At 37.1% G+C, this 23,492-nt stretch overlaps 3 protein-coding genes and 1 pseudogene across 3 annotated transcripts; all 4 read left to right on the top strand.

Moving 5' to 3' along the window:
- Nucleotides 1-733: 733 nt before the first annotated feature.
- Nucleotides 734-5,937, top strand: LOC141841754 (heat stress transcription factor A-1-like; annotated as a pseudogene).
- A 1,331-nt stretch (nucleotides 5,938-7,268) lies between these two features.
- Nucleotides 7,269-12,186, top strand: LOC141840743 (protein AE7-like). Its single transcript, XM_074728807.1, has 5 exons — nucleotides 7,269-7,624; nucleotides 9,156-9,261; nucleotides 9,353-9,452; nucleotides 11,709-11,754; nucleotides 11,852-12,186. The coding sequence occupies exons 1-5, from the start codon at nucleotides 7,501-7,503 to the stop codon at nucleotides 11,950-11,952; spliced, it is 477 nt and encodes a 158-aa protein (XP_074584908.1). The 5' UTR covers nucleotides 7,269-7,500; the 3' UTR covers nucleotides 11,953-12,186.
- A 1,597-nt stretch (nucleotides 12,187-13,783) lies between these two features.
- LOC141840395 (uncharacterized) lies at nucleotides 13,784-20,502 on the top strand. The gene is made up of 8 exons (XM_074728371.1): nucleotides 13,784-14,095; nucleotides 14,199-14,294; nucleotides 15,793-15,903; nucleotides 15,977-16,286; nucleotides 18,005-18,095; nucleotides 18,911-19,244; nucleotides 19,327-19,475; nucleotides 19,866-20,502. The coding sequence occupies exons 1-8, from the start codon at nucleotides 13,784-13,786 to the stop codon at nucleotides 20,380-20,382; spliced, it is 1,920 nt and encodes a 639-aa protein (XP_074584472.1). The 3' UTR covers nucleotides 20,383-20,502.
- An 808-nt stretch (nucleotides 20,503-21,310) lies between these two features.
- LOC141840835 (putative methyltransferase At1g29790) lies at nucleotides 21,311-22,906 on the top strand. The gene is made up of 2 exons (XM_074728912.1): nucleotides 21,311-22,533; nucleotides 22,630-22,906. The coding sequence occupies exon 1, from the start codon at nucleotides 21,349-21,351 to the stop codon at nucleotides 22,531-22,533; it is 1,185 nt and encodes a 394-aa protein (XP_074585013.1). The 5' UTR covers nucleotides 21,311-21,348; the 3' UTR covers nucleotides 22,630-22,906.
- The last annotated feature ends 586 nt before the right edge of the window (nucleotides 22,907-23,492 follow it).

Raw genomic sequence — 23,492 nt, 5'->3', positions numbered from 1 at the left:
TATATAAAGGATCGAAGGTATAGCATATAAAATGTAACTAAAAAAATTCTTTAAATAATAATTTTGAAAATATAAATATAATTCAACACATAGTTTACCTTGTCATAAATTTTACCCTTTGTTTTATATTTTTAAATAAGTATTCTTAAAAATGCTCAACATCAAGAGATCTCTATTTAAATACTTTGTTATTTTATACAACATAGGTGCAATTGTATATGATGTTTAATAAATTTAATATGTGCTTCTAATTTTAATAAATATATAAACACATACTTTAATTCAATAATCAACCTAAACACTATGATTTAAAAATATTATTAATTTGTTTCAGATATTCTTGTACGATTCAAAATATAAAATTATCTCACGCGGAGGAGAAAACCCGACGCTGTCATTCGAATTCGCATATAATTTTTTTATAAGAAAAACGGGTGGCGGATCCTCTACAAAGGAATGGCGTAATTAGCTTCGTATTATTCCCTCGTCGGAGCCATCACGCGTACAGATGTGCCGACGTGTGGCAGTTGTCCGAGCCTTAGACGAGTTTTTAATTTTGAAAACGGAAGCTGTGTTGGAGAGGATCAGATTCGATTTCTCGCATTGCATGCGATGCGGTGCGCCGGTCGGCAGGTCGTTCGGAGAGCGCAGAAGCGTACAGCAAGCGAGATAAAGCCCTTTTAACGATGGCTTTCGGCGTCTTGCGAGATGAAGCCCTTTTAACGGAGGCGCGATGGTGAGAGGAGGGAAGGAGGATGGCAGCGGAGGGAGAAGAGGTGGTCGGCAGAAGGCGATGGAGAAGGAGGCGGTGGCGGAGGCGATCCCCGGATTGAACTGGAATTCGCCCGCCCCTTTCCTCATCAAGACTTATTACATTGTGGATGACCCGGCGACCGACGCGATTGTGTCCTGGGGGCCCGAAAATAACAGCTTCATTGTCTGGAACCTGTCAGAGTTCGCGAGGGATCTCCTTCCCAAGTTCTTCCAGCACAATAACTTCTGTAGCTTTGTTCGGCAGCTCAATTCCTATGTAATGTCTCCAGCCTCTACTTCGTTTCTTCACATTATCTACTTTTTGTTGAATGATGTTATACTCATGCCGATGAATGATAAGAGTACGGGTTCGCATAATCTGTAAGTAGAAGGAAAGAATGTACGCCATACTGGAGGGTTACGCACTAATTAAGTTAATTTATAATTCTCTGGGTTCTATTTTGGTACAATCAACAACTTCTTCGAGAAATGCATAAAATTAGAAAAAAAGATCTGATTTCTACCATGGAGTAGTGATTGACTAGGTGATGATTAGAGATCACTGTTTCATTCAAGTTAGTGTCATTTAGACGAAATTTTGTTTGGGTTTCTCATCCGCGTTCAATCTTGAATTCTATTTAAAAGAAATCCTGTGTAATATCCTCATCTGCAATCCATTTGGTTGTTCTTTTAACTGAAAATCTGGTACAGCACTTGATTCCCAGAAGTCATGATTCCTGGGATAAATAATTAGCTTTAAAAGGTTCTGGTCTATGCAATATGTACAACTCGATGATCTTGCAAGGCTAATATGCTTTATAACATCGCTCATATGATCGCTTGAAAAAAGCAATGTATTTACTACAACAGAATGGCAGATTTCAAAGATTGATAAAGGTAAGTCCACTTTTGAATCAACATATATATTGAGTTTAGGCTGCCACTGGCCAAGTTGGTAAAAGGACTTGGAAGTTGTTATGAAGCAACTGGACCAAAACTTACCTTCACCAAAATGGGGGTTTAGCTTGTTTCTATGTACACTAAGAAATAAGTTCTAGGTTGTTGCTACACCTGTATGACATGAATATGATCAACTTAATATGCAAAATTGAGCTGCTTGCAAATATCAATTTCAAGCTCATTGGTGATAGGTGATGCACAATTTTCCACACTTGAGTGAACCATGGACAAATTTCTCCATCGGTAATAATTGTGAATGTAGCTTAAGCAAGTATGCCTAGTAAATTATAAAAGCATTCATAATACTAAAATCAAATTTATAATTTATCAAACACACACTTGGCCTTGTACTTCCAGTAATTTCCAACTAGAATTTGCTACTACTATGTGTTGTTTAAATTCCAAGGTGGTTTACATTAGCCATTTAATTCCTTTATTATCTCCTCTGCCCCCTGTTTTTTCTTCTCCTTCCCCCTAAGTTGCTCCAGTTTATGGGATGATGGCCATTCTTATCATTGTCGCCTCATTTAGTACTCTTCTGTTCTTTTCCTTACCAGTTCTAGATAGCCACAATGGCTGGAGGAAAAACAAAAATGAGTGGAAGAGAATGGTTGAAAATGGCTAGTACTTTATACGATATTTTCACTGACCTAACTCTCTTAATTTGATCTTAAATGCACAAGGAATTTCTGGTCCTTTCTAGAATAAAACATATTTGTAATTGATCATATCATACTAGTGAGAAAACTTTATAATCAAGTTCAGGTTGGGATCAAGAAATGATTGTATAGACAAATCAAGTTTGCCTTTGCTTAAATTTGTGGTTTTCTACTATTATGCACATTCAAGTTGGTTTCCCAAGGGTTTGAGTGCTCATTTATCATATTCTGATATGGTTTAGTGAGAATAGGAAGAACCAATGCAACTTTTGGTCAGAGTTGAGTTTTGGGTATTAAAAAACAAGTTAATACCTACCCACTACCATGAATAAGGAAGAGTGGAGAAGAAAGGAAATCAAGTTGTTTGTCTTCCTTTACAAATTTTGAAGATTGTCTAAGCTTCACTTCCTCACAATCTCTGTTTGATGCCAAGTGTAGTTTTTTTCCCTTTCAATGATTTTAACCTTGCAATGTGTATGCCAATCACGTGATGGTGCTAGGGGATTGTTTTTTTTGGTGATATTGGCTACCTTATGGATCGATGATAATCAAGTTCAGCAATGAAAGGTGATAACACCTTATGCATACTTTGGATGAGCTAAGAGATAGGAATATTGACATTCATATTGCTGTGGTGACTTTACATTTACATTTTTATACCATCTTTTCGATTTTTCTTTTGTAATTTTTGCTACACGGTAGACACTTGGTAGACAGTAGTATGTCGATGCTATAGCATTCCATAATTTCATATCCTTCAACTCCATAACCACTACCCCTCAACAATTGAGAAGGAATGTTCCATCACAGCCATAATTAAAATTACTACTGTTGGAGCAGTTTGTGTAGTTATAACCTTGGGAATGTGCTCTTGATCCTTAAGTTTATAATTTGTGCATCAGGTAACTTCAAGATGCCGTGTATATATATTTGTTCTTCCTTGGTGGCTCGATGAATATGCTTGTCTTGATTGCCTCAGGTACAATATATAAATTAATGAGATAGTATTATTGTCACATGTAGGAAAAAGAATTTACGATTCTGTGTCTTCTAAACTTGAAATAAAATCTTATGCATAGATACAAGAGAGATATCTAAACTTGGAGTCACTGGCAAATTGATGAAACAAGAAATTAGGGCATTTGCTGAAAGTGAATTAAGATAACTGATCTTCCCTATGATGCTGATGTTGTTGTATACAAGACCCACTATAAGTTTAAAGGACTCTTTTTCCTTTGTCTAAATTGGGATGAATCAAGTGCTCAAATAGGATTTGGTGAATGTGCAAGAAATAAGAAAAGCTCAGACTTCAACACAAATGAGTGGGGAGATGAAAAAGGTCCCTATGAAATAGGACTAACTTAGTGGCACAGGATTGTGTCTCAAGCTAATAGACTAATTCTGTCTTTATTATAATAGAATAGATAAAATATTAAATTAAGAAGAATCTACATCAAAAGCTTTCATACTAAGATAATGAGGGAAAATAACACTGCTTAGCTGGCTCATTTATTTTTATTAAAATAAATAAGAATTTTAATCTATAAAAGTGGATAATTGGATCACAGTGGGTCGAGGCTATGACATTCATTAGGATGAGGGAAATTAGAGCAAGCGGAACTTATAATGAATAGGGTGTGGATGAGGTGTAAGTAGGGGTTTTGTGGAATACGGAATTTGTGTGCTTCAGTTAGTAAATCTCATGAAATGGGCGCGTACCCAGTGAATCTCATGTCTTTCTCACACTTCATCATATTGAAGAAAAGTATGATGGATATCATTTGATGCAATACATGATTATATGCCTCAGCTATGGATGTTTGCTACAAGAGACAAAAGAGGAGGAGAATACATTGAAGAGAATCCAAGTAATAAATTAATTCATGACATACATAACTACATTTGACTTTACAATTCATGGGCTTTGATCTCAGGATGAACGATATAATGAATTATTGACTGAACTATATTTATTAATATAAATAAAAATTAAATCCAAATCTACACTTTTGCTCCAAAATATGTAGAACAGATAAAAAATTAATTGTTTATCTATGTTTATTGAAATAAATAAAAAAAAATTAAAATCTAGAAGACTCTAATCTTGGAAGTGTCTGAAAAACTAATGCACATCAAATACTTCTATGCACTGCCTGTGCATGCGGAGTTATCGCACAAAGTTGTTTGTTTTAATCTAAAATTTAAAGTCAGGAATTGTTGAGGGCTAAATGTCTTTTTAAGTTTGTTTTCCTTTGCTAATATGTGGTTTCTTTTTTCCTTCTAATTTTGGTTACTTGCGGCTATTTTGATATGTTCCTGATGATGTTCAACAGGGTTTTAGGAAAGTTGATCCTGATCGTTGGGAGTTTGCAAATGAAGGATTTTTAAGAGGCCAAAAGCACCTGCTGAAAACTGTCAACAGGAGGAAACCCTCTCAGGTGTACCGGCGAAACCCAGTAGAGCAGGCACCGTCACTGAATGCTCCAGTTCCTACTTGTGTCGAGGTGGGTAAGTTTGGGTTGGAAGAAGGGGTTGAGAAGCTAAAGAGGGTTAAAAATGTACTCATGCAAGAACTTATTAGGTTGCGCCAACATCAGCAAACTACAGATAATCAATTACAGTCATTGACGAAACACATTCAAGGAATGGAACAACGACAACAACAGACGATGGCATTCATGACGAAAGCCATGCAAAGCCCTGGATTCTTTGCACAGTTTGTGCAGCAAAATGATAGCAACAGATGCATTACTGGAGTTCACAAAAAAGAAGATTGCCAGAACACCAAGGCACTGCTCATGATGAGATGCTTGAAGGTCAAATAGTAGAGTTCCAACCATTGATCAATGGAGAAGCTAAAGCGTTGCCAAGTCAAATCGCAAAGATGAATGCATCTCCAAGGCTTGAATCTTCAGAAATTTCAAATAATGTTCAACTAGAGAACTCCCAAACTTCATCTGAAGTATTTGAAAGAACATCAAGTCAGAATTCTGGTGTTACTCAATCACAGATCCCTTCAAATTCTGTTGTTTCATTTCTTCCTGCGCTCTCAGCTGAATCTGATCAGTCTGCTGTAGTAGTTACCATGGTTCCAGAGAAGATTGCTGTGTCTCCAGTTGATATTAACACCCAAGAGTTTTCTGAATCACTTGGAATAGTTCCTGTAGCTGATGATATTGAAATCTCTGTTGAGAATTTGGAAGGGGGCAAGTCACTGGACTTGTGTGCTAACCAGAATGTCTCGGGCAAGTCACGGGACTTGTGTGCTAACCAGAATGTCTCATCCTTTCAAGAGATTGAGCCTTTCGAGATGGATTATTTATCAGCAGAAGCTGACATTAACACATACAATGATGAGGAGAAGCTTCCTGGCATTCAGTGAGTTCTGGGGGCAATTTTTGGTGTCCAACCCTCTGCCAGTAGACACAGAGGAGGCCGAGTCCACCACACAGGATGAAATGGATGTGCATGGATCAACACAGCGCGTCTGTATGGATCTACACAACGCATGAATAATAATATCATGGAGCTGTTTGGGCTTCTTTCATCATAGCCTAAGCTTTGATGTTTTTACATAGCCTTTTGCTTGTTGCGGCCTACAGTCTGTATCCGGCAAGACTACCATTTCCTTTTCGACAGCAATCTTCTTGTTTTTTTTTTCCTTTTTTTTTTGACAGCAATCATTCTGTTACTAAAACCATTGTCAATCTTTCGAGCTTACAATTGACAAAAAGCCAGTGGCATAGGCTTATATGATTGTTTTCTCCTGAAATATCACTTGCACATTTGTTCTACATAGAGCTCACTCAGTTTTTGTCGTATCTTGTTCATCAATTTTCAGTTGCACTGGAGTTGGCCAAGTAAAATAACACTTAAAAAACAGATTGTCTTGATATTTAAGTCTGGTTTCATAAACTGAATTCAAGTTAAACACATATTTCTTATTTCATACTAAAATGCTTCTCTGTACTGTGATATCCATTGTAAATTCCATAGTTGTATTGTAAAATGCTTCTCTGTATTGTCCTTCAATTCAGTGCCACTTGTAAGTTGCTCCAGTGTCTTATCCTCCATCACATTGCTCCAGTAACCATCTAAAGGTTTAACTATTCTGTCGACCTTCACTTTGATCATCGAAAGGTTTAACTGTTCTGTTGAGTTTCATCTTAACCGACACTAATCATTGTTTGTTTTGTTATACACTGCAGATTAATTTTATCCGACTGGAAGTGCCGTATTATTTATGCTTTCTAATTTACTCTAATAATTGATGAAAAATTTTTATACATCAGATCGATCGTTACCGGGTTAATTAGAATCGAGAGGCCACACGATCAACACCGTCCAATACTGTACATCTATGCCCGATCAACACGACAAGAGTTCACACGATCAGCACCGTCTAATACCCTAGTAATTTTCTTATGGAGTAAATAAAGCTCCAAAATGGCTCAAATTGGTTCGGGATTTTGATTATCCAATACTATTAGAATTGAATATTTGATTAAAATCAAATTGAATTAATTAAAATCAAAATCGAATCTAATTTTTTTAAAATTAACTGAATCGATCAAATTTTTAAAATAAAAATCAAATAAATCAAACTGATAAAATATTGATTAATTTAATTTTCAATCAAATTAATCAAAATAACTGAATTTTTTAAATATTATAAAAAATTTACCAATTTATTATAGATTTATAAATTTACTTGTTTAAAAATTTAAAAATTATTTTTTTTAATTAATTTAATTTATTAAATTTATTAAATTAATCAAAATTTTAAAAATAAAATAATTAAAATGTCGAAATAATCGAATTGAATTTTCGATTTAACCGAATTTATTTATGCAACCCTAATTACGCCGAGCCTCTTTTGTTCCACTTTAACCCTACGGTCGGTCTCTTCTCCTCCCTCGTTGGCAGTCGATCGCTCTCCTCTCCTGTCGCGAAAGCAGCGCAATCACCGACCGCACGCCTCCTCTGGCTCCAAGCCGGCTCCGCGGCCGCTGCCTTGCACCCTCTTCTTCTCTGTCTCGCTTCACTCCGCCAGCTGCTTGCCCGTCCGGCCGCGGTGCCGTCGCGGTCGCAGTCCCTTTTACGCCTTACTTCATCTGAACAGCGAAAAATGGTTGTCGGGTTGATCAATGCTAATCCCGTAGTTTATGAGAAAAAAGAACGTCGACCTCGTGGCCTTGCAGCCGTAACAGATGAGTATGCGGCAGAGCCTATTGACCAGCTAGAAATTTTCGGTACCCCATTTAGCATCGCAAATTATCCGCTTTATTTGATCTGTTTAGTTGCTTTCGAAATCATCGGGTGAATTTCTTAGTTATACGAAGGTTTCATTGATTATGTTGTAGAAAGTTAAAGGTTGTAACCTACTTAATATATGACCCATGAGGAATGATAGTTTAACTGTGTCCTTTGTATCTGAAAAGCATCAATAGGCAATATTTGACTGGAGGATCTTTGTTCTCAATGATTTAGGAATTGCGTTTCATTTTTTACCAAGAAAGTGTTTCTTAACTTGCATATGGTAGAGTTGTGGTGAAACTCATGAAGATATATTTCCTAGGTGATGCTTTGAAAAATTAAGCTATTCACGTGTCCTCAGAAATTGCTACTGAATTAGTGAATCCATGGACTGATGGTCAGGGAGAAAGAGTTATTAAGAATCTAAGATATCATAGTGACAAATTATATGCTTTATTTGATCTATTTAGTTGCTTTTGAAACATCATGTGAATTTCTTAGTTATATGAAGGTTTCACTGATTATGTTGTAGAAAGTTAAAAGTTGTATCCTACTTAATATATGACCTATGAGGAATGGTAGTTTAACCTGTGCCCTTTGTATCTGAAAAGCATCAATAGACAATATTTGACTGGAGGATCTTTGTTCTAAATGATTTAGGAATTGCAATTCATTTTTTACCAGAAAATGTTTCTTAACTCGCATATGGTAGAGTTGTGGAGAAACTCATGAAGTTATATTTCCTAAGTGATGCTTGGAAAAATTAAAGCTATTCGCGTGTCATCAGAAATTGCTATTGAATTAGTGAGTCCATGGACTGATGGTCAGGGAGAAAGAGTTATTAAGAATCTAAGATATCATTGTGAAATATGCTCATCCAAATTCTTTTTGTCAAAGATATTATTGTGAAACATGTTCATCCATATTCAGGGGCAACAAAATTCCTTCAACAAAAGTATGTTTATGATTTAAAATTTGAATCAATGTGTAGTTTAACAATTTCATCACAGGATTGTCAAACTTATTTTATTATCATAAAAAGCAATCATGAATAATACCTTTAATAGAGTTACATGTTCTCTTCTTGGTATTTGGGATTATTTCATGTACTCTCATCCAACGCCAAAATCTATGTAATCTTCAAAACTTTACATTTATAAGAAGAAACATCATTTTTGTGCATTCACTTCCATTCGTTTTGGCTATTGTTACATGGATTACTGCTGAGAAGGTGAGTATACAAGAAACTAAGAGTAGGCATGTCTTGTTAAACAAAAACCAGCAACATTGATATGCTGTTGGTATGATGAATGATAATCATCAGATGATAAGACTGCTGGATAATTTGTTTTTGCATTTTTTGTCAGTGTCATCTACTCACTATTTTTTTTTATATTTTGGAAATATTAATTGGGGATTGTGATTTTGGTCAGCTTGTGTACTGATATCGAGAACTGATTACTATGTTACAGTTTTATAATTTTTCTTCTATATTACTTAGATGCTTCTACTCCTTAATGCTCACAGATCATGTAAGAGATATCAAGGACCCAGAACATCCATATTCATTGGAAGAGTTGAAAGTGGTAACAGAAGACTCAATTGAAGTCAATGATAAAGAGAGTCATGTTAGGCAAGTCAACATTTTTTCCTTTACTTTGATAGGGTCATTTACCTAGTTGGTTATGAGATTTATTGTTGAGAATCTGTTTGTATATGTGCAGGGTCACTTTTACACCCACGATTGAGCATTGCAGTATGGCCACTGTTATTGGACTTTGCTTGCGAGTAAAGCTTATGCGCAGTCTTCCTTCTCGTTACAAGGTTTGAATGCCATGCAAAATCAATTAATAAAGTGTTTGTGAAATCATATACAAGTCCCATGTTAGAACTACTAGAAGTGTGACAAATGATTTTTTATATAGCTATAAATTATACACCAAGAGTCGGCCTTAAGTTCCTATCTTTTTTATGCTAGTGCTAAGTAAACTAACCAATCATAGAAGTATACTTCTTTGGTGTATTGATGAGAGTATTAAATTTGAAGCTTGAATTATAAAAAGAAAAACTATAGAGACTAAAGGCTTTAACGTAAGTAGAATAAAAATTGAACATAGTTTCAGTAAGTTAAGATGGATACGAAATTTTCATGAACACGGGTTTTAGATGTCTTTAGCTTATTATTTAATAAGGGGGCATGATAACGATGCAAATATTATTAATGATATAGTGAATGAGCAGTTGAAATAATTAGGCATTTTGGGTCTTGGGTGCTCATTGTATGATGTTTAGATAGAAGGAAAATTTTATATGATTGTACTACAGTTTGCAGTACTTTATGAATCAAAATATTAGGTTGTTAGAAATTAATTCGAATAAAAATTTTGATATAGCAAAGACAAAAGTTATAAGATGGACGTGTGGAGTTACTAGAACAACTAAGATTAAAAATAATGTGTCAGAGAGCAATTAAGTGCAGTGTTAATAGATTATTAAATGAGACAAAATAGGTTGAGACGATATGAACATGTTTAAAGGTGATCAATACATATTATAGTGAGAAAAGTTAAATCAATTAGAGCAAAAAGCATAATGGGTAAAGGGAGACTAAAGAATTTCAACAGTCATTGAAAAATCAGATTGTATCACATTCGCCTATTAATTAAAAAAAATTATTGATTCAAGCAGGACTAATGATAATGTTGCATAGAGCTCTATGAAGTTAAGATTTATGCAGTTGACTCTAAAACGTTGGGATAGACACTATTTGATGACAATGATATGTACCTGTAAGATTTCAAACTGTTTAGATTATAGCAGGCATAGCTTGGCAACTCGGCTGTTTTTCTTATTTTGATATGGTTGGATCCAAATCAGACATGAACTATTTAATGTTGTTTCTTATTAATCAGGTAAGGGACTGCAATATTATTATTATTACACTACATTTAGGTGATCTAATACACTTCAATTCAACTATTGTTATGAATTTTATAATTTAATTTTGTTCATCATTGCCAACATATTTTTAGTTGTATACTCTTAATATTTTGATATATATAATTAATAAATATTATTAATAGTAGTATGCTATTGATAAATTATAGTGTAAATATATTGCATAAATACTTTTATTTTATACACTAAATATTTTTTCTATTAGTTCCAATAATAATTGATTCTATCGATCCCATAAGTAGATTTTTTGACATGCTGATACATTTTGCAAACTATGCTCACATTTTATGAACTTCTTAACATAATCTGTTGGAACCTGATTATGTATGAATTGCAATTAGGGGCTCTGAACTTTCTACTGGGCAGATGTAAAGCAACACCTTCAGGATTGGAATATAAAGCAAAAGCAAAACTGCTTTCGTTCGAGACATTGAGGTCTAGATTGTAGAGGTTCGATGAGGTTGCCACTGTGCCACGTAGTGGAACAGCAGCAGTCTGGTGCTCTCCAACTCCAAGAAAAGATGTTAGTTGAACCTCGAGGCCGATGTGGGAGGACAAATATTTGAGAACAGTGAGAATTTAGAAGATGAGGTTTTTGGTATGCAGGAATTCGCTACTGAGTGAGGAATTTGGTCCTGTTGTGGTATCATGGCTTTTGGCAGTTCTGTGGCAACCAAAGAGGAGGGGGGTGTTTAGATAGTGGTAAACGTTGAGAGATTTATACTTCAGAGTGATTGGGTTTGTTTACTAATAGAGTGATCACAGCAACCATTCAATTTTTACCTATGCGTTGCCAATCCTCAGTCAAATCTTTTTAAGTTATATTGCATTTAGAGGTGACCCCACATAGTGGGATAAATCTTGATTGTTATTGTTGTATTATTGAGTTTAGAAATTAAGCTAATTATTAGACAACTGATACAAAAAGGCAAATTTAGCAGTTAGCTCAACTCTACTGAATTATATGTTTTGAGGTGTTCTTGTAACTTTGAACCAGCAGGACTGTAGATGTCCTATCATCGTACCCTTTTACCACGTTTGGATGCAGTTTCCTGCCAATTCTCCTGTTATTTTGACTGTGTTCATTGATTCTTCCTTGAATGGGACTAAATCTTCTTGTAGGTGGACATCCGGGTGGCTCCTGGAACGCATGCAACAGAAGCCGCGGGTATAATACCATACTGTTTTTGCTGTTGCATCACCGTTTCCCCCTTTTTGTTTTTCTGCGCTTCATTCTAACTCAATTTCATTGCACATTATTCTAGTGAACAAGCAGTTAAATGACAAAGAGCGCGTTGCAGCAGCGCTGGAGAATCCAAACCTACAGGAAATGGTGGATTCGTGCTTAGAGCCAACTTTTGCCTGATTAATTCACAGAGTAATAGATGTTTCAGGTGCGACATTAATATGTGAAACTTTCGTTCCCACATAAGAATTTATGATTTGTGAAGATGTCCTGTTGTTTCTCCTGTGGAGCTACCGTCGTGGTTTGTGTATTTTTTTTTCCAGGGCGTTTTGCAAGTGAAACACAAAAGGAACCATTTTTGTGATGTAATTTGGAATATTGAACAGCTATTTCAATTAAATACAATCGATATAAAAATTAGACTGATTACATTTTTTTGTTCTATTATATATTGTGACAAATGTTTGCTTTTTAGTGCTTCCATGTAATAATTCATAGCTTTGTTTACCACGCGCATTATTATTATTATTATTTTTAAAATAAGATTATTAATATTTATTTAGGGGTATAAACGACTTCCCGTTTGCAAAAAAAAATTTTATTTGATTAAGTTAACGACTCAAGTTGTACTATTTCAAGTTCCAAATTATTATTAAGTGAATATGTTCATTTAGAGGTTTAGTCTTCATTAAAAACTTGTAAATATATTTGTTAAGAGATTTATTTATCATATTATATATATATATATTATATAAATTATAAATATTATATATTAACGATTCAAATCGAGTTTTAATTAAATTTATTTAAATTTTAAATGAATTATTTTTAAATTGAGTTTGAATTAAATTCGTTTAATATTCACATGAGTAATTTTTAAATTGAGCTCAAGTAATTTGTGAATTATTTGATTTTATTACGAATCTAATTCGAGTTTAAAAATTAAAATTTAATCGAAATTATACTGAGTTAAAAAGCTTAAAAAAAAATGAATTGGGCTTGACTCATTTACTATTTTATTTGATTACACCCCTACATTTCCTATACCTTTTTATTTTGACCAGTTTCGTTTTCCCTTCTGCATCACTCTTTTTATGTGATGTAAAAAAAAAAACTACACAAATAGAAATGCAATAACTTAAAATAATTTTGATTTTAAAATTCAAAAATTAAGAAAATCCTTTTGAAGAGATAATTTGACTAACTATCATTCGATGTACCATTTTTTTTTTTTTGCCAAAATCTAATAATTCAGGTTGCATAGTGACATAAGTTTGTAATTTGTAATTGAACAAATATGATTATGATTTAATTGATCAATATCTTTCTCGTGGTCAATTATAATTTTTTGATTTATCTTCATAAAATTGATCGTAAAAAATCGTTAATGTGAAAATTTTCAACTTTTACTAAAATGATTTAATTGACCAAACTAGATAAGTCAATGAACCAACTAAGTCAAACAAGTTGATTGAGTTAATTGAACTCGCTAAAAAGCGTCAGCAAATTGATCAATCCTAACATATTAGGAGAATTAACCAAACTAGATTATAGATAAACTAATAACGCCAAATATAGAATGAATCTTTATGACATTTCATTAACATAACTAAACAAATGAAAAAAATTAGATCATTTTATTTTATTTTTATTTCCATTCTACTATTATTATAATGTCATTCTATTCTACTAAACCAACTGCACTCTTGCATGGGTTTGCCTGCCTCCTTAGCTATTTTTAGAAATAAAGCTCTTAGCAAAAGGTAACTAAAATCAAAATTCGAGCTGCGTGGCCAATGGACCCCACAGAAAATTACTTGACTTGTTGCCCAAGAATGCAGTTTGCTGCCAATTCATTTCGTGATAAACCCTAACCAAAGAATCCTCCACCTTAAACCCTGCCAAGCCTCTTCCCCTCGCCGACCCACATTTCACCTCCTTGCTCCAAATTTTCGTAAATCTCGCCCTCCATCCATCGCCCTCCGTTCCCCATTCCAAGCCTCGCTTTCCTATGGCAGGTTTTCGGTCGGCAATGTTGGCCTCCGCCGTCGCCTCCGCAGCCCTTGCTGCGGAGCACGCCTACGCCGATGGCGGCTCCTTCAGGTTCCCTCCCTTCTCCCAACCGTCTACGGTTGCACCGCCAGCTTCTGACTCTGCTCGACCCGGTCCGCCTCCTCCCCGTCCGGCCGAGGCCCCGCCGGAGGAGGCGCCTCGTGTTCGTAATGACAACCCTCGGACCTCTGCCGCTGGTTTCGATCCGGAGGCCTTGGAGAGGGGTGCGAAGGCATTGCGCGAGATCAACAGCTCGTCGCAGGCCAAAAAGGTGTGCAGCGATCCAATTCAGTGTTTCCTTTGATTTCGGTTTTCCTTTACCGAAACCTCAAGGGTTGTTACTTTACTGCTTCTTTTTGCCTTCTGCGTATTAGGTGTTTGAGCTGATGAAGAAACAAGAAGAGACGAGGCAAGTAGAGTTGGCGGCAAATAAGGCAGAGTTTCAGGCTTTGCAAGCGCAGCATGAAACCGTAAGATACCACCAATTTGTGAATATCTCAAATTTATGTGAATCCTGATTGCTTAGTTGGAGCTGCATCGCATGGATGCTTACTTCTTTTGGAATACTTCCATGTATCTTAACTGCTTAGTCCTCCTCGGAGGTTCTTGGAAGGGACGACTGTTTGTGATGACTGTCATTCTTTTTTTTTAAAGGTGTCTTCTTTTCTAGGCTGTAATAGTTTCTTAACTCTGTGGCACCATTTCACGTCTCATTCAAGTCTAGGTTTATTTCTACAACAGGTCCTTGTCATCTTTAGTGGATATGCTTTCAATCTCACATACAAGCAAACTTATGAGAAATTACTGAACTATCGTGTATGATGCATATTTATATTTTAGCTGTCATAAGGTAAATACTTTGTCGATCAACTATGAGGTGTCAAGTGACATAATAGGTATTTTTTTATTCTCTTATCTATTGAAGTTGACCAACGGCTAGGATTTTAACATCCTAATAGGTTTTTGGTGTGTTCAGTTGCCACTGGTTAAATTCGTCAGTTAGACTCTCAAGTTGTATACTGGGGCTTGAAATAGACATATTGTGGTATAAACAATCACTCATGCAGGCAATTTATTAATGTAATGTTATGAGTTCATTGCTCATCTCTTCTGCTATGTTTCTTGTAGTGACTGACATGTTTTTAAAGTTAGGTCTTTGCTAGAATTCCTTAGGCTATTGGGTTTTTTTTCCTTTGATAATAACAAAACCAAAATAGCCCTCTGACCTATGTTTCTGTCATATATTACTCAAATGTTATGGTTATTTATACTTGAAAGGTTAGCAGTTATTCATGAACACAAGTCAATGTTTTTGACATCAAATTCCAAGGATGGAAGTTGAAGATTTTGTACTTGTAGGTATTTGATATAGATGTATAGGATTAAAGATTGTGAATCTCTTAGAATAGGTTCCATGGAGTGAAGTAAAATTTTATTTTATTTTCCAAGCCTTTTCCTATTCAGTTTTACATGAGGCACTCACTATTGTGGAAATTAAGAGGGAGTGTAGTTACTTTTGCAGCTTTGCTATAAAGACGTTTGTTTGATTGCCTACTAGTTGCTATTGACTATTAAGGTCCTTCTGATTAGTTGTCCACCAAAGGCTCTGAATAGCACAGGAGGAATAACTAGGGCACTAGTTGATCACCTTCTGAGATCATGTTGTTTCCCTCTGATACCATGTCTCACAAACATATTGTTATAGATGAAATTGGTTATCATTCAGATTTCATATTTCACCTTCTATTCGGTCAGATTAACACATTGAATCTTGCTTTGTTTTGTGGCTGTTGTCTCCATCTCATTATTTGTTTGCCTTGTCTGCTATTTGTTTCATTATCATGTTCCACATCTCAAAATTGCACACTTTAATATGGATCGTCAATATCTTTCATGTCTCAACTTCTTTCAATCAGACTAGCATATTGGATTTTTTGCTTTATTGTGGCTGATGTCACCATCTTGCAGGACAGGCAAAGGGTAATCTACGAGGAACAGAAAAAGCTAGTTCAACAGCAGGCCCAAACCAAGGCCCAAATGGCTCGATACGAGGATGAATTAGCAAGAAAGAGAATGCAGGTACACTGAGTAATGTTCTTATTCGAATTGTCCACGACCCTCATATGTGTTAATTTGTTTTGTTTTTATGCAGGCAGAGCATGAGAGTCAAAGGGCAAGAAATCAAGAGCTTGTGAAAATGCAAGAGGAATCGTCAATTAGACAAGAACAGATTCGTCGTGCTACTGAAGAACAAATTCAAGCTCAGCGTAGACAGACAGAGCGGGAAAAGGCAGAGATAGAACGTGAAACTATTCGAGTGAAAGCATTGGCAGAAGCTGAAGGAAGAGCACATGAAGCAAAATTAGCTGAAGAAGTAAACAGAAGAATGCTGATAGAACGGGCTAATGCTGAGAGAGATAAGTGGATATCAGCAATTAATACAACCTTTGACCATATTGGAGGTACACACTTAACACTTTTGAAGTGCCAAATGATCTGATATCCTTGTTCATTCATTTCATTCAGTTTATCTAATGTACATCATAACTGATGAGGTCTTCTGCCTAACTGCTCCAAATTTATGGTAACAAGGTCATTTACTCAGATTCCTGGATAAGCAGTCAACTGTTCAGTATTTACTCATAATTATGTATCATTACATCCCAGAATTCTCGTAAAGTGTATCTGTGTGGGTGAGTTGAATATTTGATGGTAAAATTTCTCTTGGGTGATTGTTGATTTGGCATGATCGCATTCACAATGCTTCAACTACTGCTTCCAGGCCCTAATGTGGTTAGATAAATGAAGCATTTCAAGAAATGCACACAACTGTAATTCTTATGTTTATCTGATCAGCTCAGGCTATGCAAAAAGCATGCCTTGAACTACAAGCTTTCCTCTTTTTTCCATAAAGTGTTCACATTTTAATAATCAATTTTCCTCATACATCTATCCTTTTAATGATTTAAATGAGAACATAATGCTGCTACAATATAATAGCTTTCTTGTTTTCACATACATTTGTCTGTTCTCCATGTTCTCTTCTACTTTCACAATCTTTTTTTGGCTTCTATAACCATCATAATCTATGAACTTGGGTACTGTGAAGAGGATTTTATTTCTGGAATTTGTGACTTTTATAGTACCAATAAGGTGTTCAATTCTCAACGTAACTGTCATGGCCAAAATGCTGGCCTGAAGCTGAGCTTGCGAAACAGAACTTACTACCATATCTATGTTGTTATAAAATGTGTTAATGATGATTTACAGTGATAATAGTTGCATTGTAATCTCTTTATGATGAGCACACTGTTTAATTTCTTTAAAAATGGACGCTGGACTTGAACCAGAGCTAAAACAGGATATTCTATACTGTTATAGAATATGCTAATGATGATTTACAGTGATAATAGTTTGCATTGAAATCTCTTTTTGATAACTACAGTGTTTGTTTCTTTAAAATGAATGCTGGACTTGAACCTGACCTAAAACAGGACTTATCACCAATATCTATATTTTAAAAGTGGTAATGGAGGTGATATTTAGCACATTTCTTTTTTCTAGGAACATTGCTTAAACATACATGCAACATCAACATCAGTGATATGTGTTAGTCCTATTCTCCCTGCTATTTGGATTTGACTAGATGGATTTTATTCTCCATTAAATTCTATACAAGGTTATACTGCTAGTCATAAAGAGATCTCTTAATTATATTTTTAATTACTTTAATTAGAGTGTTTTAGGTCTTCCTCCACTCTCGACATAATAACTCTAACCCATTAAAGTGGTCTAAGTAAGAATCCATTGGTTGTCTTTCAAACTGTTCATATCATCTTTAACCTATTTAATCATCTATTGAAGCTTCACTTTGGTCATCACCTGATTTTCTAATTGCCTTGCGCAACTCTCTAACAATTCCCTAAGTACATCTAACTTCTTGAAAATTGTGATGGTGAAATTATTTTCATAACTGATATATCTTGTTTAAACTATGATTTAAGGTATTCTATTATGTATGCCTGACAAAGTGATCCCTTGCCTTTATCTTTAGTGTGTTCAATTTCCATATATTTGTCAGATAGCTAAATGCATCTCAATTTCTAACTACTTACATTTCCATTTAGTAAATGTGAAATGTAGATAATTAAACATTATATTCAAATTTAATGCACTTTAGGTGGCTTGAGAGCGATACTCACCGACCAGAACAAATTGATTGTAGCTGTTGGAGGTGTAACCGCTCTAGCTGCAGGTGTTTACACAACAAGGTAATGGATTCTTTGCCCTATGCACTTGTTTATGAGAAACAATGCAAATGCTTGTGCATTTTTTTAGCCAGTAGATCTGTCATGTATTCAAAATGTCCAATGCTGCTATTTTTCAAAATATATCTATGGTAGTACTTTTGAAGGCACTGCAGGAGTGCACATTTATGTAAAGTGTCAACCATCCATGTCCATCAGATAGATTATCAGCTCGCATTGCAGACAATGAACTGATATTATACAATAATAAGGTGTATCATGGACATATTGACTTGTGAGATTGTTAGACTTGAAAGAAACCTTTTTGGTTTTTTGTTTAAGCTGTCAGAATTGAAAATTTGAAATTACTTTGTCCAACACGATATCAAATGAATCTTGATTGCAAGCAACTTAATAGGTTGATGATGTGAAACTCTCAGTAGTGTCTTTGGACGATGATAGTTATTTGTTTGATCAAGTTAGTAAAGACTCAAGAACCAAACAAAATGAGATATTACAACTAAGATAAAATTTAGAGTTAATTCTTCAATGGGTACGGGAAGACAGATGCTTGTATCACTTATCTCATGTGACAAATCTGGGCTACCATTATGCTTGTTGCAAAACATATAAAGAAGTACAGTCCAATCAAATTTAAGCTAGTTAATAATCCCAAATTTGAACCTTTCCTATAATAAGCCCAAATGATATTCTCTGGTATTATGATTTTTTGTTTGCTACTAAACTAGAGTAATATGGTAACCTCTTTGTTTGTTGTAATTGGGTCCTGCTTAGTCTAAGTTTTCTCTGTTGTCTTTTATGTTGTAATCAATTATCAGAGAAGGTGCTAGAGTAGTCTGGGGATATGTTGATCGAATCTTGGGTCAACCATCACTAATCAGAGAGTCATCCCGAGGAAAATACCCCTGGTCTGGCTTCTTGTCTCGTATAGTTAGCTCGACATCAAACAAATTGAAAGGGAAAGATTCAGGAAAGAAGGGAAATGGTTTAGGTGATGTAATCCTCCATCCATCCCTTCAAAAAAGAATTGAACAGCTTGCCAATGCAACTGCAAACACAAAGACCCATCAGGCTCCATTTCGTAACATGCTCTTTTATGGCCCCCCTGGTACAGGGAAGACTATGGCTGCTCGAGAATTATCTCAGAAATCTGTATGTTGCTTTATGATTATTCATTATCAGAAATGATAGTAAACTTACTGTTTAATTTACACGATGCTTGATGTTTCTCCAGGGCCTAGATTATGCACTAATGACTGGAGGTGATGTCGCACCATTGGGATCACAAGCTGTCACCAAGATACATCAATTATTTGATTGGGCCAAGAAATCCAAAAGAGGTTTGCTTCTTTTCATTGATGAGGCAGATGCATTTTTGTGCGAGTGAGTCATCCTTTCCTCTAATATAGTCCTTCATAAAGATGTAATGTAGAATTTGTTTGAATCCTTGATTTGAATTTTTAGCTTGGTGCACTGCAATTATTCATATCGGGTTGTTTTTGTGTCAATAGAATCTCAAGACGTGCTAGCTATGTGATCATCTAGGCTCTAGCATTCAATAAAAATTCACTCTGTGCTAGCTGTTTTCCTTTAAATATGTGCCATTGTATTATCATATCAGTTGTTGGTCTTTTTTTTTTGAATAGATGTTTTTCACGATAACTTTTCTAGTTAAACATGCCAGCTTTACGAGCATGTCTCTTTCACTTTGCATAGGCTGTCTTGGGATATTTGATATAACAGAAAACTTGAACTGAGCCTTGTATTTTGTAGGCGCAACAAGACATACATGAGTGAAGCCCAAAGGAGTGCTCTTAATGCTCTCCTTTTCCGCACTGGGGACCAGTCAAAGGACATTGTGCTTGTCCTTGCCACCAACCGACCTGGTGATCTCGACTCCGCTGTAGCTGACCGCATCGATGAGGTTCTTGAATTCCCATTACCCGGGGAAGATGAGCGATACAAGTTACTCAAGTTGTATTTGGATAAATACATTGCAAAGGCTGGACAGAGCAAGTCCGGTTGGTTTGGTCTATTTCAGCCTCAGCAGGAGAAGATAGTCATCAAAGGCATATCCGATGAGGTAATCAGAGAAGCTGCTGCTAAGGCTGAAGGATTTTCTGGCAGGGAAATCGCCAAGTTGATGGCCAGTGTTCAGGCCGCTGTCTATGGAAGCAAAGACTGTGAACTGAATTCTGAGCTGTTTCGGGAGGTTGTGGATTACAAAGTTGCAGAACATCAGCAGAGGAGAAAGCTTGCTGGGTCTGAGACTCCACATCTAATGCTTTAGGTAACTTCCTTGACTGTACCTTGTATTTGTTTGCTCAAGATCGCGATTTTTCTAATAATTGCTGTTGGGCATAATTTAGTTTCCCGTTGGGGATTTTGATGAGATTTTCTTCTATAGAAACGGCAGTCCTTTTCCTTCTTCTGCCGATAAAATTTGATATATTTGTGTTTTGATTAATCTTTTGTGCACTACTAAAATTAATGTCGTAATTCATTAAGTGGAATGTTTTTATTTTCCTTTTTTGGGGGGTACATGAAAGCTACCGACTTCAGCAGGTTAGTCAAACCACTGAAAAGTTCCATGTAAAAAATTTGAATCGCCCACCATTGACGCCTCGGTTGATTGTTTATTAAAATAATATCCTACATTAGATATTATTTATGGAAAATTATATTTTATATAAAAATAAAAATAAATAAATTTATTTTTAGAAATTTTATTTTTGAATTTGTAAATGAGTCAACTTTATTATTGTTAATTTATTTTTAACTATTGAATGAATATAAACAAACTGTTAGCAAATTGAATATTCAAGTTTAAGTTCATTAATGGACGTTCTAATTATTTACGTTATTAAAATGCAAATCTTTTTTTGCTCCATTCAAATTTTTTGAAAAATTCTCACCGCTCATCTGCTAAAGATGTTGGGTTCGATATTTTGGGATGTTTTATTTGCTTCAAAGACAAACTCGCATGTCAATAACCATTTGACTTGAATCCACTTTATCAAGAAAGTCAATTTAATGAAGACCACACCGTAACAGAAAATCTAAATCGTGTCGGTGAGACGGCGTCACATCACCCAAGATAATGCAGCCCAGCTGCTCCCGTCACGTGACCTCATCGCGCTTCTCACATGCCTGCCATTACCCATTACCATTAGTAACGACAACTGACTGCGGGTCAAGAAGTGGTCGATAATAATAACTCGGCTGCAAACGGGAAGGCAAGTGAGAGAGCGAAGCCATGGCCATGGCGGTCGGAATGGGGCTCAATCTTCTTCTCTTGCTTGCCATGGTCGCCACCAACATCCTCTCCCTCTACCATCTCTCCTCCACCCGAAGCGTCGCCACCGCCACCTCCTCCTCCTCCTCCGCTCCCGCCGACGTCCCCGATCACCTCCTCCGCCAGCTGCACACAATCCGCGCCACCATCTCCCACCTCTCCCGCCTCCGCTCCTCTTCCTCCTCCTCCTCCGCCACTCCCACCGCCGCGCCCCCGCCGGAGCTATTGATCTACGCTCGCATCGCTCCCATAGCTTCCGCCTGCTCCGACCACCCCGACCTCCTCCACCGCTACATGAACTACACCCCCTTCGCCGCCTGCCCCGGCGACGACGGCTGCGCCCTCGCCGAGGCACTCATCCTTCGCGGCTGCCACCCGCTCCCCCGCCGCCGCTGCTTCTCCCCCACCGCCCCAAATCCCCCAACCTCGCTCCCCTCTGACCCCTTCGCCCCTCTCCCTGATGCCGCCGTCCTCTGGCCTTCCTCTGCTCCGTGCCGCTCCTTCTCCTGCCTCTCCGCCTCTCTCGGCTTCGACCACAAGGTCGAATCGACCCGCTTCCTCTCCGCTCGATCGGTTCTCGATCTACCCCTCACCCAGCTGCTCAACCTTGCCAGATCCGCCGGCGCCGCTCCGATCCGCCTCGGCCTTGACGTCGGAGGCGGCACGGGCACGCTTGCGGCGCAGCTCCGGCGACTGGCCAACGCGACGCTGCTGACCATCACTCTGGATCTAGGGGCGCCCTACAGCGAGGCGGCCGCGATCCGGGGACTGGTGCCGCTACACGCGCCGCTGCAGCAGCGGTTCCCGGTCCAGGACGGGGTTCTGGATCTGGTGCGCACGGGACACGCTGTGAACCGGTGGATCCCAGTGCCGGCGCTGGAGTTCCTGATCTACGACGCCGACCGGGTGCTCCGCGCGGGAGGGCTGCTGTGGGTGGACCACTTCTTCTGCCGGGCCGGCGACCTGGAGGCGGTGTACGCCCCGATCATCGCACGTCTCGGATACCGCCGTATCAAGTGGGCGGTGGCCAACAAGACCGACGGCAGCGGCCTCAAGAACGGAGAGGTGTACCTCACCGCCCTCCTCCAAAAGCCATTGCCGTCGCCGATCTCCTCTGCAGCTGGAATCAAGTCTTCTTCCAACTAGGTGAGGCAAAAAAATTTCGTGTCCCTTTTTTTGATCAATGTAAGGGAGCATCGATCTTAATCGCTATCATTATCATCCTGAAAAAAAAAATTGAAGATCTACATCTGAGGAAGGAAGCGGCGGTAGTAGTCTGAGGAAGAACACGAGTTACGGTGAGCGCCAATCGATATTACGAGGCGGTGACGGTACCGCTTTACGATTGAATTCTTCGAAGCCAAACACCGAAAATAGTCGTCAGTGGTCAATATGGATATCGGGCTAATTGACTAATTGATGGATAATTTAATCGCAACATACATGAATGTATTATTTCTGTACATTGAGAAGCTTGTGTTGTTGGAAATGGGAATGGATATAGAAGAGTTTAATTTCACATTGGTAGTTGAGGGATAATTTGGTTAATTATTGATGTTGTGAATATATGTATGGAAAAAGAATCTCTCTCACGCGTGCAAAGTCTGGATTGCACTAACCGCAAAGCGATTCGTGTGTGAGCGTGATCTACGCGTGTTGAATGTACGATTGATCATGACATAATTTGCCCAAGCAGATCAATTAATATTTTGTTATTTCATTTTATTTTTTTGTATTATATAAATTAATGGTGGTTGCGGTGAAACAAACGAGTTAATTATTTGGTATTGAAACGGTCGAGTATTATTATAGACTTTTTAAAACAAGTTATTAATCCATTAATGGGAGATATGTTATAAAGTTATAAAAGAGGAAGCGACGTGAGCAAAAAAAATCAATTTTCCCCTCTATCCCTGCTCCCCTTTCCTCTGCTTCTCCTCTTCGATGATAGTCTTTAGGTGTAATTAGTTCATCGGGAACGATCTGTACTTGATCGTTTTGCTAGTCTTATCGTTATATCCTGAGAAACAGTCGTCCATCACCTTCGAAAACACTTAAGAGGGGACGAATATGCTTTAAGGACATTGTGAAAATCACAGGTCTCG

Source organism: Curcuma longa, chromosome 11 (genome assembly GCF_044706935.1).
Source record: "Curcuma longa cultivar G26 ecotype Majalengka, Jawa Barat chromosome 11, ITB_CL_G26_1.1, whole genome shotgun sequence".
NCBI classification, from domain to species: Eukaryota; Viridiplantae; Streptophyta; class Magnoliopsida; order Zingiberales; family Zingiberaceae; genus Curcuma; species Curcuma longa.
This window is presented reverse-complemented; position numbering and strand designations above follow the sequence as displayed.

What these genes read in the sequence shown, in the direction of transcription:
- LOC141840743 (XM_074728807.1), top strand. Translation starts at nt 7,501, where the DNA reads ATGGTTGTCGGGTTGATCAATGCTAATCCCGTAGTTTATGAGAAAAAA. An exon ending in TGACCAGCTAGAAATTTTCG is followed by an intron (nt 7,625 to 9,155) that starts GTACCCCATTTA and finishes TAATGCTCACAG; the next exon opens with ATCATGTAAGAGATATCAAG. An exon ending in GTCTTCCTTCTCGTTACAAG is followed by an intron (nt 9,453 to 11,708) that starts GTTTGAATGCCA and finishes ATCTTCTTGTAG; the next exon opens with GTGGACATCCGGGTGGCTCC.
- LOC141840395 (XM_074728371.1), top strand. Translation starts at nt 13,784, where the DNA reads ATGGCAGGTTTTCGGTCGGCAATGTTGGCCTCCGCCGTCGCCTCCGCA. An exon ending in GCTCGTCGCAGGCCAAAAAG is followed by an intron (nt 14,096 to 14,198) that starts GTGTGCAGCGAT and finishes TCTGCGTATTAG; the next exon opens with GTGTTTGAGCTGATGAAGAA. An exon ending in GCAGATGCATTTTTGTGCGA is followed by an intron (nt 19,476 to 19,865) that starts GTGAGTCATCCT and finishes TGTATTTTGTAG; the next exon opens with GCGCAACAAGACATACATGA.
- LOC141840835 (XM_074728912.1), top strand. Translation starts at nt 21,349, where the DNA reads ATGGCCATGGCGGTCGGAATGGGGCTCAATCTTCTTCTCTTGCTTGCC.